A 15373-nucleotide genomic window follows, 5' to 3' on the forward strand; every position below is an offset into this window, starting at 1 on the left:
ATTGTTAATGATTTTAAAGTTTCAGGGGATTTTTAAGGATAATTTTAATTGATCGGCCTGTTTAAATATTTCTTTTTAATTCGGCTTTTAATTATTGTATTTGTATTGTAGTTTTTATGAGGCTGTTAGCCGCCCTGAGTCCCATGAGGAGAAGGGCGGGGTATAAATTAAATTATAAATAAATAAATAAATAAATAAACTTGTGAACTCTCAAGCTTCCTCCTTCCGTTATATATTCAAGCTGGACAGTATTTAATATTTATTTGTTACGTCTATGTAGGGGTGTGGGTCTATACATATGTTGTACATAGGATGTTTAGGTGTGTGTCATGTATGTGTTCACTTTGAGAACGGGCAACTAAATTTCATTTTTGATGTGTGCCGTTGTGCCCACAGTAAAAAAAAATGACAATAAAGGTTATCTTATCTTTTAAATGTATTGTTAATAAATGGCCTTAAGTCTAATTTAACAAGAATGTAAAAAGACTTTTAGAAATCAAGACCTTGCCAAAGTGCTTGATACACTGCAGATAAAAACAGATTTCCTGTTCAGCCTGTTTCTTTTGCTTTTATTCAGAATACAATGCTCTTTTCAATCCTTATGCTTACGTATTATTGGATGTCTAATTTTTCATGATGTAACTGGACAGATGACTTTTCCTAAACCAATCAACATTTTCTTTGAAGATTTTTTTTTGTTTGCAAACAATAAAAGTAAAGTAAGCCTTTGTACCAGGTTCCTCTCCTCTAAAAAGGAAATCTTTTTAATTGAAACTTTTCAAATAAATCCTGACTTAAATGATTGTCTCGGTTGCTGAATTGGGATCTAGCAAACCGAGGGACATGCCTCGGAGCCCTATTTGGCTCTCATTGGCCAAAGAAAATCTCACAGAAATACACACTGGGCAAGAGATAGTGGAGGGTTCTGTCCACCACACACACACAGAGAGAGACGAGATTTTGCATAACACACTTATGGACAAAAGAAAAAGACTATGGGGAACCAAAACGTGGTTGACAACGGTTAGGATTTCGCTCAGCAGAAATGGGTTAGCTTAGCTAAGAATTCCGGGCACCTTCGCAACTTTTGGATTTTCTCCTCAGCGTTTCAAATGCAAAGTGCCTCTCGAAACACCTGTCTCCTGTTAGCATAATTTACTGAGATCGATCATTTAATCCTCACATCTTTTTCTGGACGCCACAAGAATGCATCCAATCCTTTTGGTTTGGAGAAGATGGATAGATTATATTGAGAACAAATATGGAACTAAAAAGTTTCATTTGGTTTTTGAGTAAATTTTAGATTGTTAATGTAGTTTATTTCTTTTTAAATAGTAATAAGATGTTATAATTATAGTGTTTAATACGTTTGTTTAGAAGAGAGTTAAAGGATGTTATAGAATTGTTAATTTAATAGTGATATAATGTAAGATAGAGTATACTTATTGTATTGTTAACCCTGTGATTGGCTCTGGGAAGTCGGGGGGGGGAGGGAGGGGGTGGGGAAGGGTGGGTTTCGGGGAGGAGGGGAGTTATATTGTAAAACTTTTAAAAATTTTCAATTAAAAAAAAAAAAGAATGCATCCAATCCCACTCAGGGAACCACCATCACCCCTTCCACCGTATCTCCCTCCGCAAAACGCTGCTCTTCCATCACCGCCCCCTTGCACGTCCCCCACACCCCCCTCAATTGCTTGATCTGCTAGAACTGCCTCCCCTTGAAGAAAAGGAGTAATTCGGTATTATTGCGGATCTCGCAACTTTCAAGGCCAACAGCTAAAAGAGGATGACGGCTTTAAAAGGGGCCTTAAGAAACGTATCTTCTTCGGCGCTCCATCCGCCATTGCCCGAAAGCCAAATAAGCCGGTCAGCATGGTGTGAAAGGCTCTAAGCTTCAGTCAGGTGCAAATCCTGCATAGGGCGCTTTTCTGCTGCAGGCCAGGAAATCATCCCGGGTCCACATTGCCCCGTTCTCTTCAGGGCTTCCCCAGTCCATGTGGTTCCACCTCCTCTGATCGTCCGAGCAACCGATCGGCCACCAAGCAAAAGAGAAACGGATCAGTTTGCTGAGATTCGTACTTCCTCTCCCGTTAGCTGTGTTGAAAGCAACAAGGCTCTTCAATCTAATCGCGGGGTATGTCGGGAGTTGTAGTCACTCCAGGCGCTTTCCTTTTCACACCGTTTCAGTTCACTGTTATTGGACGCCAGGATGCTGTCGCTGACACTTCGTTGCTGAAAATTATCCATCTGTCATCTATCTAATCTCCCTCGTGTCTTCAATTTGAAATCTAAGGGGCAATCGCTCAGTCAAGTGACCAGAAAGAATTAAGACCAGTGGCTGAAAGCACCCTATAACCGTTCTTACACTATCTCCTGCACATAGATACACCTACAAATCTTGCAGACACGTTTAAATAAAGTGTTTTGGGTTTATTTGATTGATCACTAATCCAAGTATGTTCAACTCTTTAAGGAATTTGCTGGAGATCAAGTGTCCTCCATGTGTTTTGGGCAACTACCATCAGCTTCAATCAGCACAATCACAGTGGTGATTGTGGAAGCTGCACTCTAAGATATCTGAAATAAATCAGGATAGGTTGCCTACTCTGCATTTAAATGCTCACAATGTTAAAAAAAGTAGTTTGAGTGTAGAGCTTAAGACACCAGGCAAGGTACTGGGAGATGCATCAGACACCTGGCAAGAGCCAACAATGATTAGAAAGCACCCATCAAAAATACAAAATAAAAACACTGGTTGCTATCCAAGTTCTAGGTACTTATTTAGCAGTGTTTGAACTCTGAATTTCCAACTTGTAGCACTGTAGATGCTGCATTTATATTTATTTATATTTATGACTAAGATTGGATTAGCCAGCCTACATTAAAAAAAACTACATTTAAGAGTTTGATCTACTGGTTATTGCTATATAAGCATCTATGCTTGCAACAAAGTTAAAAAAGCTCAAGACGTGATGATCTGAATGGGAGAATGTTATTACAAATAAAAAATCCTATTTTTTTTTTAAAAAAGCAAATGCAATTACTATCTTCTACAGTATTTGTAGTTTGACAGGAAATCCAACTTCTTTTTAATATAATAGTTCATACATCAAATAAGCTGGGCATATAAATGATGATGTTCTGTGCTAGAAACACTCTCACCAAAAGAGTGCAGAGAAGAGCAACAAAGATGATCAGGGGACTGGAGGCTAAAATATATAAGGAACGGTTGCTGGAATTGGGTATGTCTAGTTTAGTGAAAAGAATGACTAGGGGTGACAGGATAGCAGTGTTCCAGTATCTCGGGCTGCCACAAAGAAGAGGGAGTCAAGCTATTTTCTAAGGCACCTGAAGGAAAGACAAGAAGCAATGGATGGAAACTAATCAAGGAGAGAACCAACCTAGAACTAAGAAGAAATTTCCTGACAATGAGAACAATTAATCAGTGAAACAACCTGCCTCCAGAAGTTGTGAATGCTCCAACACTGGAAGTTTTAAACAAGAAATTGGATAATCATTTGTAGGGTTTCCTGCCTGAGCAGGGGGCTGGACTAGAAGACCTCCAAGGTCTATTCCAATTCCATTCCATTCTATTCTAAACCTCCAGGGGTCAATAGCCTGTGAGTGGTAGGGAATAACCTAAAATTAAGTCCACAATTCAAATCTCCACTCAGCTATGAAGATTGCAGGACCCCAGGCTAGTCTATTCCGCTAGATGGGGGGGGGGGGATTGGCAGGAAAACAACAGAAGAAAACACAATATTTATGATGATATTGTAAACTATAAAGAGCTCATAGAATCTAATTCCAGCGATTCCCATTTGAGGCAAACTATTCTGTACATTGTTGACACTTCCTGCATCCTGTCAGTCAAAATATATACTATGCCCTGGAGTATGGAACTATAAACCAGCATTTCTACAGACAAACAAAGATTGAATGACAGAATCATGCCAGGATAGTTTCACTTTATTCATGCAAGTTTTATTTCTGGGTGCAAAACAAGGGTTGGGATCAATCAAATCTGACTGATTTAATTCTAACATCACCAATAATAGAGAAGTATTCCATTGTATCCAGTTTCAACCTATTTGGGAACTTCATTTCCTCGCCCTTGAGCATTTTCACAGTGACTTCTTTGGCATCAAAGCAGACAAAGAGCTGGAAGAAATCAAAAAGGAAATCTCTTCAGATGGTTTATTATACTGTTAGCTGCTATAAGATTCACGAGAGAGCGTGTAGAGACTTTAGTGTAGAGAGTGTCAGTTTGGTGTCATTTTTGAGGCATTAGGCTAAAAATTAGGAGACTGTGAATTCTAATCACAGCTTGGGCACAAAGCCAGCTGGGTGACTTTGGGCCAGTCCCCCTCTCTCAACCCTGGGAAACAGGCAAGAGCATGATTAATTGTAGAGTTCAGTTTTCCTCTATTTGGTGCCCTCCAGGTCTGATAGCCATGCTGAGATTTGAAGTGAACACATCAGGAAGATGCCAAGTGGAGGAGTAAGTTTTTCTTACCTTGAATTCTTCCCCCTGTTGGAAAGGGAACGCTGCCTCCCTGACCTCCATACCCCATTCTCCACACGATTTGGAATTGCAAATGACGGTCCTAACATCCCCTCGGCTCTCAAAGCGAGGGTTGTAGTGAAGGACCAGCTCAGACTCATTCAGGCCCAAGTTGATGGCAAAACTAGAAAGAACAAGTTTTGATCATTAGTAGATAGTTCAAGAATTCTACTGTCATATTCAGACCTCTACATCCACAGTACATGTGCAAGTATAAAAAAGAAACCATAAAGATGAGATGTCCAGAGCAGCCCTACTTGCAAGGCTACTCTGTACTTTCATCTTTATTTCCCAATTCCATAGGAGAGAATTAAGCTTTTCTTTTCCAGAGTAGAAAATACAGTCCGACTGCATTACAATAACTGTCCAGCAATTACCCTCAGAGTAATTTGGGATTCTGGACAGCCATTTGTCTGAAATGGTATAGGGTTTCCTGCCTGAGCAGGGGGTTGGACTAGATGACCTCCAAGGTCCCTCCTTATTATTATACTGTTATACTATTATTATTATTATTATTATTATTATTATTATTATTATTATTATTATTATTATTATTATTATTATTATTATTATTATTATTATTATTATTATTATTATGTTGGACCTTTGAGTCATTCAAAGGTTAGACCTGATGTGCCAAACCATGTTCCCATTCTCATTCTATGTGCCTGGCAAATTTTAACATCCTGCCTTCCCTGGATCAGTATTTTTCAATATCAGCAAGAGGTATGTGGATTTCAGCTCCCAGAATTCCCCAGCCAGCAAACATGGGAGCTGAAATCCACACACCTTAAAGTTGGCAAATTTGAAAAATCACATCATGCTTGTACTCCACATGCACATGCAAAAAAAAAACAACCTGAATTGCAGAACAATTCCAAGCTCAAACTTTTTTTCACTTTAAAGACCAATATGATTCATTTTCTCTGTGTTTTAAATGACTTGGAACTATAGTCCTTGAAGGATTTTACATTATTTGGCATTCATTAAGGGAATATCATTACATATGTAAAGACAATTGTGACATTTTTTTAAAAAAAAAAAAACCTACCCAGGTTCTCCAAAAAAATTACACCAAAGGAATGATACATTTAAAGGTCATGTACAGGTCCAGGTATCCACTGAACAGAAATGGATTCAGAGTCCCTTTAACACAGAATGAATTCAACCCAATAACCATCCAACCCCACATTCTTCGTAATGTAACTACAATTCTATTATTGACAAACCTTTCAGCATCTATTTCTATCTTGGCTTTTACTTTGATGCAGTCACCAGACCTGATTTTCATGTTAGCAACCAGTTGCTAAAAAAGAAGAGCATGGGGTGAGAATTACCAAACCTCTAGCCCAAAACAGAAGACATTAATCAACATTCTGTAATTATCTCATGACTAGTGATAAAAATTGAAAGAACAGGGGAAAAAATCAGGAAAAAAAAAACTTCCCCTGGGGATCTTGTTTTTTTTTTTTTCTTTACACAAAACTTCTATGTAAAGCAATATGCAGGATTTTTCTGAGCAGCAGATGATATATTAAGCACTTTTCAAGTTGATTGTTTTTAGGAAAATAGTTCTTTTCATGCAAAAAGCACTTGTTCCTCTTTTATGCTTAGATGTGCTTCCCTTGTTATTTTTAGTTTAGAGATTAAAAGACACTAAACAGATGTTATTTTAAAAAATTACATGCAATACAAATTCTGGAAGTGTTTTCCCAGAAACCTAAGATTGCTTTTCCACCCACTTCAGAGTGTCCACAAATTTTCTATTTCTACTATAGACCATAGCCAAATTCTCACATCACTTTTATTTCACATTGTTTCATGAATAAACCACAATTGACTAGATTTGTACATCATACTGACCTATTTTTCTTAGTTTTCCCAAATAGACCAGAGAGTAGACGTGACTAGATAGCTAGTCATACTTTGTTGTAAAGCTACATTAACAGAATCTTGCAATTCTGAAAATAGGAATTTTCTCTGTCTCCTTTACAGTCTGAGAAACTAAGGAAGGTCCCCTCTGAGCCTCATTCTCTGCCCATTATGGACTACAGGATATGCCCTCTCTTATCTGACCATTCCACATTTCAAGGTCTTTCTCACATTCTATTACAATTTGCTATACAAATGTTTAGGTTGGACATGTTAAAGCTAAGCAAACCGAATTAAAGTTTAGCGTAATGTATGAAAGTGGTTTTGTTTAGGCTAAGTCCTGTAAACTTAATTGCTTATGAATAAAATTATCCTAGATAGGTAGAAAACATCTAGTATACATGAAACTCAGTACAAACAGCTTTCCATAAAAAATTATGTAAAAAAAAAGAAAAACAAGGTTGCAATTCAATACAGTATGAAACTGTAGCTGTGTTGAAACCCAGGTGATCAAGTAATTGAGGCAATTTCAGATAGTTTAGCTTGGAAAGTACAAAGCATTTATGCAAAATATAGGACAACGTTCTTACATATCATGCATATTGCAGAGAAAAAAAATATTTTCTCCTTTTCTTACAATGGGAAGCCAGGTTTTGTTAAGAACAATTAGAGATCCAAAGCAATTACCCCCCACACACACACACACACGCATAAGGATAATATTCAATTCACAACACTCTCAGAATGGATTGGATCAAAATGTGGAAAAGTAACCCAACAGGCTGGGTCAATTACCCTCAGTGTCTGATGCACTACAGCCGTGTTTCTCAACTTGGTTAGTTTAAGATGGGTGGACTTCAATTACCAGAATTCTGGGAGTTGAAGTCCACCCACTTTAAAGTTGCCAAAATTGAGAAACACCGCATTGTAGACTCTCCCACCAGGGCTGTGGAAGAGGAAGGAAGCTGCCCTGGTGCATTTTTCTCCAATTTGGGAAAACAAAAATCTGACCAAGATGGACCACTCCCTTTAATGTTCTCTTTAGTACATTTTAACAGGAACTCCATGTAACTTTTCAACTTCTGAAAAAATGCTAACTTCTTTTTACACCAAAGTTCTAAAGCAATGTTTTTCAACTTGGGCAACTTGAAGGATTGGTGGACTCCAACTCCCGTGCTGGCTAGGAGATGCTGAGAGTTGGAGTCCAGCCGTATTCAAGTTGCCAAGCCTCAAAAACACCGCTCTAAACAGTATAATCATATTATTCCCATCACTTCTCAGCTTCGCAACACCAGCACTTCTGGAGTCCAGAAAAAAAAACAAAACCCTACATTGCCTTTTCTACTCACCGCTGCCATCGTTTTGTCTATTTCTCAGAGAAATCGCAGCACGCTCCGCAAATCAAACCAACACCCGTGATCGTCCCAGGCTGTTTCCCTGCAATCTTGAAATAGCTTTCAGCTGCAGGTGCTTTTTTTACTACCAGCCAATCAGGAGCGAAACGCTGAGCACCAATTAATGAGATGGAAAAACGGATCTATAGCGTTTTCCAGGTGAGATATGAGCGTTCATCAACGGAGCGGTGAGAGGGCGTGTGCGTACACGTGTGTTAAATAGACATTAAAAAATAGAAGTAATAAAAATGTTTGCAATCTCCACGACCTATTCCTGGCTTGGAGAAAAAACTATCTTTTTTTATAGAGAAAAGTCCACTTAGACTACAACTCCCAGAATTCCTCTTGATCATACCAGGAATGTTTTTTATGGCCTGGGGAGGCAAAAGGAGAGCCATATGACTACAGTTCCCAGCAGCCTTTCGGAGCGTGTTGCGGATTGGCTGCGGGTCTAGATTTGCAATTCTATGGCCCAAGGAGAACCTCTTAAGGGGAGGGGGTGCGTTTTTGCAAAGGGCACCAGGTTTTACGCAGATCGCAGGCGGAAATGTTAATTATTCCTATTAAATGAAATAATTACAAGAGAACCGTGTGAAGAGACTGCAGCCAGAACTGCAAGCGAATGGGCACCTCAGCTGAAAACTTCAATTAAGTGTTAGCGGATAGGAAAAGAAAGACAAAAAAGAAAATAGCCAAGATTTCTTTAAAAAATAATGTTTTGTAATTCCCCCCAAATATTAGTGCTATCATTAAGATTTCTGGCAAGGCAAATAAAGACCTTAAATCCAGATTTGCAGATTTAAACTATAACGCATTCAATATTTATCTGCTGAATCGCTGAGACGGGCTTAAGAGTAAAAGGGATTTACACCGCACGGAAAATTTTGGACGTGATTCCCTACAGATTCCTTTTTGCCCAGGCGTATAAAAATGGTAAACATATTGCTGGCTATAGAGAGAAAGAGATGCTAGTCCATCCGCCATTGCCCGAAAGCCAAATAAGCCGGTCAGCATGGTGTGAAAGACTCTTAAGTTTCAGTCAGGTGCAAATCCTGCGTAGGGCGCTTGTCTGCTGCAGGCCAGGAAATCATCCCGGGTCCACATTGCCCCGTTCTCTTCAGGGCTTCCCCAGTCCATGTGGTTCCACCTCCTCTGATCGTCCGAGCAACCGATCGGCCACCAAGCAAAAGAGAAACGGATCAGTTTGTTGAGATTCGTACTTCCTCTCCCGTTAGCTGGGTTGAAAGCAACAAGGCTCTTCAATCTAATCGCGGGGCATGTCGGGAGTTGTAGTCACTCCAGGCGCTTTCCTTTTCACACCGTTTCAGTTCACTGTTATTGGACGCCAAGATGCTGTCGCTCACACTTCGTTGCTGAAAATTATCCATCTATCATCTAATCTCCCTCGTTGAAATCTAAGGGGCAATCGCTCAGTCAAGTGACCAGAAAGAATTAAGACCAGTGGCTGAAAGTACCCCATAACTGCTCTTCCACTATCTCCTGCACATAAATGCACCTACAAATATTGCAGACGTGCTCAGATAGTGTTTTGAGTTTATTTGGTTGATCACTAATCCACGTATGTTCAACTCTTTTTGGAATTTGCTGGAGATCAAGTGTTGTCCGTGTGTTTTGGGCAACTACCATCAGCTTCAATCAGCACAATCACAGTGGTGATTGCGGAAGCTGCACTCTAAGATATCTGAAATAAATCAAGATAGGTTGCCTACTCTGCATTTAAATGCTCACAATGTTAAAACAAATAGTTTGAGTGTAGAGCTTAAGGCACCAGGCTGGGAGATGCATCAGGCACCTGGCAAGAGTCAACAATGATTAGAAAGCACCCATCAAAAATGCAAAAATAAAAACACTGGTTGCTATTTAAGTTCTAGGTACTTATTTAGCAGAGTGAACTCTGAATTTCCAATTTGTAGCACTGTGGATACCGCATTTATATTTATGACTAAGATTGGATTAGCCAGCCTACATTAAAAAACTACACCTAAAGAGTTTGATCTACTGGCTATCACTATATAAGCATCTATGCTTGCAACAGAGTTGAAAAAAAAGCTCAAGACTTGATGATCTGAATGGGAGAATGTTATTACAAATAAAATATTCCTGTTTTTTAATAAAAGCAAATGCAATTACCATCTTCTATTTCCCCCCAAGGGTTTGTAGTTTTATAGTAGAAAAATAATAAAGCCATCCTTGTTTGCAGCTCTGTATCAGTTTTATATCAAACTCCTGGGGGGGGGGAGTTTATTTTCTAAGCCCTACTTCTTTTTGTCATTAGAAATAAAGCTGGTTTTGCAAATGAAGGCAAATATACATGTCCCAGGATAATGTTGCAGGACCCAATCTGAATCGATCACTAGGGCCAGAAATTCCCTGAGGATGGACTCTAGCACAAGTCTGAAAGCTTGGAAGAACAAACCTCTGGTCCCAGGGACGGACTCAAGATCAGATCCTGCAAAGCTGGTTTTGTTCATGGTCAAAGATTCAGCAAGGCAACACTGAAATTCAGGCTGAGCTTTTGCTCTACTATTTACTACAATTTAGTCAATCATGGAACCTTAAAGATTAAACACTTGAGTTGAGCTTGATAGTTTTTATTAAAATCATAAAATGAGTATTTTTGACTGAAGAAAAATCATTATCTGTCTTGAATTGCCCTAGTTGGATTGGTAATTGTTATCCTTAAGCTCAAAGGCCTTTCTTAACATGCTCTCTTTTTAGAACATGCCAGTGACAAAAGCTCAAATCAAAATTGTGGGAAGCATTTTCACTTCATTTGGGGAACAGTTCCCCTCCTGTGCTTTTTTAAAAAAAAATTAATGGGAGAAGTCTAATTTGAAATGTATTATATACTCCAAAAATTCTGTTATTCAGATGAATGCAGCCCACTTCCTCCCCAGTATGCAAGCTTCACACATGTGAAATAGTTTTTAGCTTCATGATTTAGATGTATTTAAAGCTTTGTCTAATTTATCAAATTTGTATATTTGAGAAAGAAAAAATTCTGACTTTAGACATTTAGAATTCTCACTTTAACTGTTGAGATGGGGGCCTGGGATAAGTTAAAAATATCCCTGGTGAAATCAGAGACCAAAATCTACTGGTTATGATATTCTCCCAAACCAGAGAGATACAAAACTCAAGAATGCACAAGGAAAAGAGATACTAGAAAGTTGGAATTGCAGGGACAGTGTTGCAGAACCACTTAGATTGATGATGCTCCTTTAATGATCCAGTGGCATCCATGCATTTCCCGAAGGGAAGGTGTGAGTTGGATTATTTTAGCTCATTTTAGCTAAAAAGGCTGATCAGCAAAAATATCATAAAAGGAATTTGCAGCCCTTCTTCTAGCAGGTATTTATTTTATTAAAAAATGAGATGTTATCCCTATGAATTACTGCACCCTTCATCTCTCTAGTTTCCAGTTATTCCTTCTTTCTGCAATCCTGAGGTGGAGCCTAGCCTCCTACTTGATCAACCTTGTTTGCAGGAATTAAGATAACCTGAAATCTTCCTACATGGCAATATCACTCACTTTGGGAAAATATGAGAGAAGCTGGGGAAGAAAAAAGGGAGAGCAATTATAGCAATTACCAAAAGCAACATTTCTATGGAATTGGAGGGGAGAAAAAAAATTCTAATGGCCTAGCACCTGGTTGAAGTCACCTGGCTAAAACACATACCTACCTTCTGCAAAAGGTTGTCACTAGAGAGATGAGAGTTTCTTGCTTTTTGTATTTGAGGTTTTACTTCCCTAAGCCACCCAGAGTCACCATAAGTGACTTGGGCAACGTGACTGGAAAGCACAGTCAGCAACAATAGATGTGATGGCAACAGCACCATTGCAGAATATGGATAAAGCAAAAGCATTGTAGGCCACTGAATTTCCTATTGTACAAAGTGTGAAGAGCTAGTTTAAAGCATGGTGCTCCCTAGGATAAGTTAGTGAGGAATAGTAACTTAGAGGGATATACAATTAAACTGTTAATAATTTGACAGGAAATACAGCTTCTCTTTAATATAACAGCAGCTCACACATCAAATAGGTTGGGCATATAAATGATGATGCTCTCTGCTAGAAATACTCTTCTCACTAAATATTTCTAATTCACCTTTCCCTCATGGCAATTCACACAGAGTGCCCAGAACGCAGAATTTCTTGTTAGTTTGATTTTTCCTTTCCAAGTTAAATCTTATATAACTGTTTCTTCTGGTCCTCCTGTCCCATTCATGTCAGGGACACTGTTCAAGGCGCTTCCGGGATGAAAGGATTAGCCGGTGACATCACCATTGCCTGGTGTGTGTGTGTGCTGCTTTCATGTCCCTGTCAAGGAGCTGGAGCGAATGACGGGAGCTCACTCTGCCACACAGCAGCACTCAGGTTTCAAACGTGGGCTTGCTAACCTCCAACCCAGCATCCTAATCACGTGTTCCACTACACTCCTTTCTGCTGCTTAATGACGACAATAAAGTTATTTTGAATATATTTCTAACTCAATCAAAATTATTTATTTATTTAAAAGTCTATTTATGCTCCTTATAAACATACTCAAGTGGACGATTATTGTGAAATAAAAATGCACGACTGGTAGGTTATATTACATTTACAATTTAGAATCTGAGATTCTGCCAAACCAATTCAGTGCTTTCAGGTTTGTATTTCTAGTATAATCACATGTATTTTTTCTTTGATTCTTTACTTTTTTCTATAGCATTCCTTGCCACAATTTAGTCCTTTCCCTTGGACAAAAAACAACCCTTAATTCTAACCTTTTACATTTTTTATTTTTTTTATTCCTAAAAAAGAAAAAAAAAAGCCTCACAAAATCATGACATTCAAATTGACTACTGAATGTATCTGTCACAGTCTGTGTTTCTGGGAATTAACAGAAATTGTTTTATTATTCATTTTAACCACAAACCAGAAATGAGACTAAAAATCAGGCTGAAAGTGACAAACAGTCCATAGGGGACTTCACCAAAAACCAAAGTATGAGCAGCCCTGAATGGAGTAAAGTAAGTTTTCAGGGAAGGATCCTGGGCACCTGGATACAGAAGATCAACGGATAGTTTTGACTGGGCTCTTGAAATTGCTGGCGGCCTGAAGCTGCAGCTGATAAGCCATAGGATGAATCTTGAATCCATAAAGTCTGAAAGAAATAAAGGAGTTAAAATAAAGTAGGATGGGATGGAAGATTTAAAAGTCTTGCCCAAATAACCAACATATATTTTCAGTTAAAGTATATATAGACTTTGTTAGATTTCAGTCCTATGGGAGAAGGGCGGTATACAAATTAAATTTGAATGAATGAATGAATGAATGAATGAATTTGGTTCAAATAAGGAATCTTAGAATTTTTTTTTTAACTGTGAAATTTGATAGAAGTGGAAATCGGCTCAGTGTTATACCTAAAAGCCTCACGAAAATAACTTTGGCTTAAGTTACTTAACTTCCTAAGGATAAAAAAAGCACATGTGGTTTAGAAGAAAATAAAATATTTTCTCTGGATAAAGTCTTATTACACTTCTCAAAAGGCAACATTCTCAGATGTACTTTGTGATTTTGTTTCGAGGAAAAAAAAATATACTTTAAAACCTTCCCCATAATGATAGGTTTCTATACTGAGATTCTTCTCTTTTTCTGGCAGCATAGTATCTCAAACTGGGTTTGGAGTAGGAGGAGAATTGTTATTACGTTATATTTATTCAGAGGATTAGTTGTTTATAAGCAGTTAAAATTTGATCTAATAAAAACATACTATTCTGTATATTATAGAATATATTTTCGTTATTATATAATAACTGTTTAAATTGTCACAAGAACTATCAGTATCTGCCTGTTTTATTTATACTGCTTCTTTCCATTTCCTTGCTCTCTTTTAACCTATCACAGTCGACTGTTTCTCTTACACTCCCTGGCTGTCTATTCTCTTAGCTTCTGGCCAGCCTTCCTTCTTTATAGGGAAGCATCCTATTAACCCTTTACTTCCATTCTACTGTTTCTTCACACTTAGCAGTGATTTGAACTGCACCTCTTCTTGAGCGAAGTATTGGGAAGCAGCACAGCCAGCCCTTATAGAGAGCCTGTTGGTATTGCTTAACATTGCTATGTTTCAACATTCACCGAATCTCTGGAGACCATAACAATAACATCACAGGCTCTGGCTAGGAATGAAAGGAGAATTTATGAGCTCTGACAACAGAGGCAAGTAGCCCTGACAACACAAAAATAGACCTGTTTTCAAGTCTTTTCAGCAGCACAGAGGTTTCCACTTTGTCTGAGAAGTCTCTAGTGCAACTCTATCCTTAATAATGAAACGATCCTTCATTTAGGGAGCTACTACGTCCTTTCTTCTTTGGGTGGCAGCAATAACGTTAGGGATAACCAAACTTTTATTCAATATACCCTATGACACATTTGATGGGGCCTTACCTGGGCACAAACTGATTGGCTGGTCGCTTCGGCCGATATTCAGGATGCACCATGAACAACATGTGAGGAAAACCAGTTCCAAAATACGCACCATCCGTGTGATGATGGCGGGAAGATTTGGGAGTATAGACATCCATACACTTGGGGCAGTACAGTTTGACCATAGCTTCCCCTGGGATATCAGACAAACCTAACAATGAAGGACAAACAATAGTAAGATAAGAATTCAGAAATTAAATTCATTTAAAGAAGTTGCTTGATATGGGTTCCAGAACAGACTTACCGACCTGATTTCCATCAACAGTCCCCAGATCTATAGTTTGCAGGTTTGCAAAACAGATGATTCGAGAATTTAGTTATAAAAGTGCCTGAACTGAAAGCATCCTATGACTGAATCTGTCTACTCTTTCACCCTGATTCTGTAGTCTAATTTTTTTCTTCATCTCCTCCTATAAAATAGACCCCCATACGTTAGCTCTGAATCATTTCTTCCATAATATACTCACCGATGGGCAGCATAGGCTGATTCTCACAATAAACTCGAGGGCAGTATCCAAAGTCTCCCTGCTGGTATTTCTCAAGCTAGAAATAGAGAAGGAGAAAAAGTATAGAAAATAGAATCTTTCCATAAAGAACTAATTTGCTGACTCGGGACAGAGAAATCTTTAAGGAAAATCTTTAAGGAAGCTGCACTTGCCAACTAACTTAAATCATCTAGATCAGGGGTCCCCGACCTCCGGGCCACAGAACTGGTGGGTGAGCATGCTCGAGTGTGCAAGGCTCCATTTATGCGACTGGCAGGCATGCATGCCCACTGCTTGCACAAATGGAGCTGTGTGAATCCGCACGCTCACCTACTGCTTCTGCAGAATCATCCCCTCTCTTCCTCCCCTCCCAGGCCACAAAGCCGGAAAGATTGGGGACCGCTGATCTAGATCAGTGGTTCTCAACCTTTTTAATGCTGCGACCCCAACCGGTCGTAAGTCGAGGACTAAACCGGTCGTAAGTCGAGGACTACCCAACCGGTCGTAAGTCGAGGACTTTCCCTGCCCGGGAGCGCCGTGCATGCGTGGTTCCGCCCCCTGCGCCGGC

General features: G+C 39.0%; 2 protein-coding genes across 2 annotated transcripts in view; both read right to left on the reverse strand.

The window, feature by feature from the left end:
• Window positions 1-3951: 3951 nt before the first annotated feature.
• On the reverse strand, window positions 3952-7874 carry LOC107286018 (galectin-1-like). Its single transcript, XM_015814308.2, has 4 exons — window positions 7786-7874; window positions 5794-5870; window positions 4517-4688; window positions 3952-4161 (listed from the first exon to the last, which is right to left on the reverse strand). The coding sequence occupies exons 1-4, from the start codon at window positions 7792-7794 to the stop codon at window positions 4015-4017; spliced, it is 405 nt and encodes a 134-aa protein (XP_015669794.1). The 5' UTR covers window positions 7795-7874; the 3' UTR covers window positions 3952-4014.
• A 4484-nt stretch (window positions 7875-12358) lies between these two features.
• The window catches only part of CSNK2B (casein kinase 2 beta), a gene marked incomplete in the record, with an annotated part of 6561 nt that continues 3546 nt past the window's right edge, over window positions 12359-15373 (reverse strand). The window contains 3 exon segments of the mRNA XM_029283825.1: window positions 12359-12998; window positions 14282-14471; window positions 14788-14863. Coding sequence (XP_029139658.1) covers window positions 12908-12998; window positions 14282-14471; window positions 14788-14863 — 357 coding nt within the window.

This window comes from Protobothrops mucrosquamatus, unplaced genomic scaffold (genome assembly GCF_001527695.2).
Source record: "Protobothrops mucrosquamatus isolate PMUCROS unplaced genomic scaffold, P.Mucros_1.0 scaffold_84, whole genome shotgun sequence".
Taxonomy (NCBI): domain Eukaryota; kingdom Metazoa; phylum Chordata; class Lepidosauria; order Squamata; family Viperidae; genus Protobothrops; species Protobothrops mucrosquamatus.

Excerpts from the sequence above, each read along its gene's own strand:
- LOC107286018 (XM_015814308.2), bottom strand. Across the intron at positions 4,689-5,793 it reads ATAGAAATAGATGCTGAAAG|TTTTGCCATCAACTTGGGCC; the intron begins GTTTGTCAATAA and ends TGTTCTTTCTAG. Across the intron at positions 4,162-4,516 it reads AACAGGGGGAAGAATTCAAG|CTCTTTGTCTGCTTTGATGC; the intron begins GTAAGAAAAACT and ends GATTTCTTCCAG.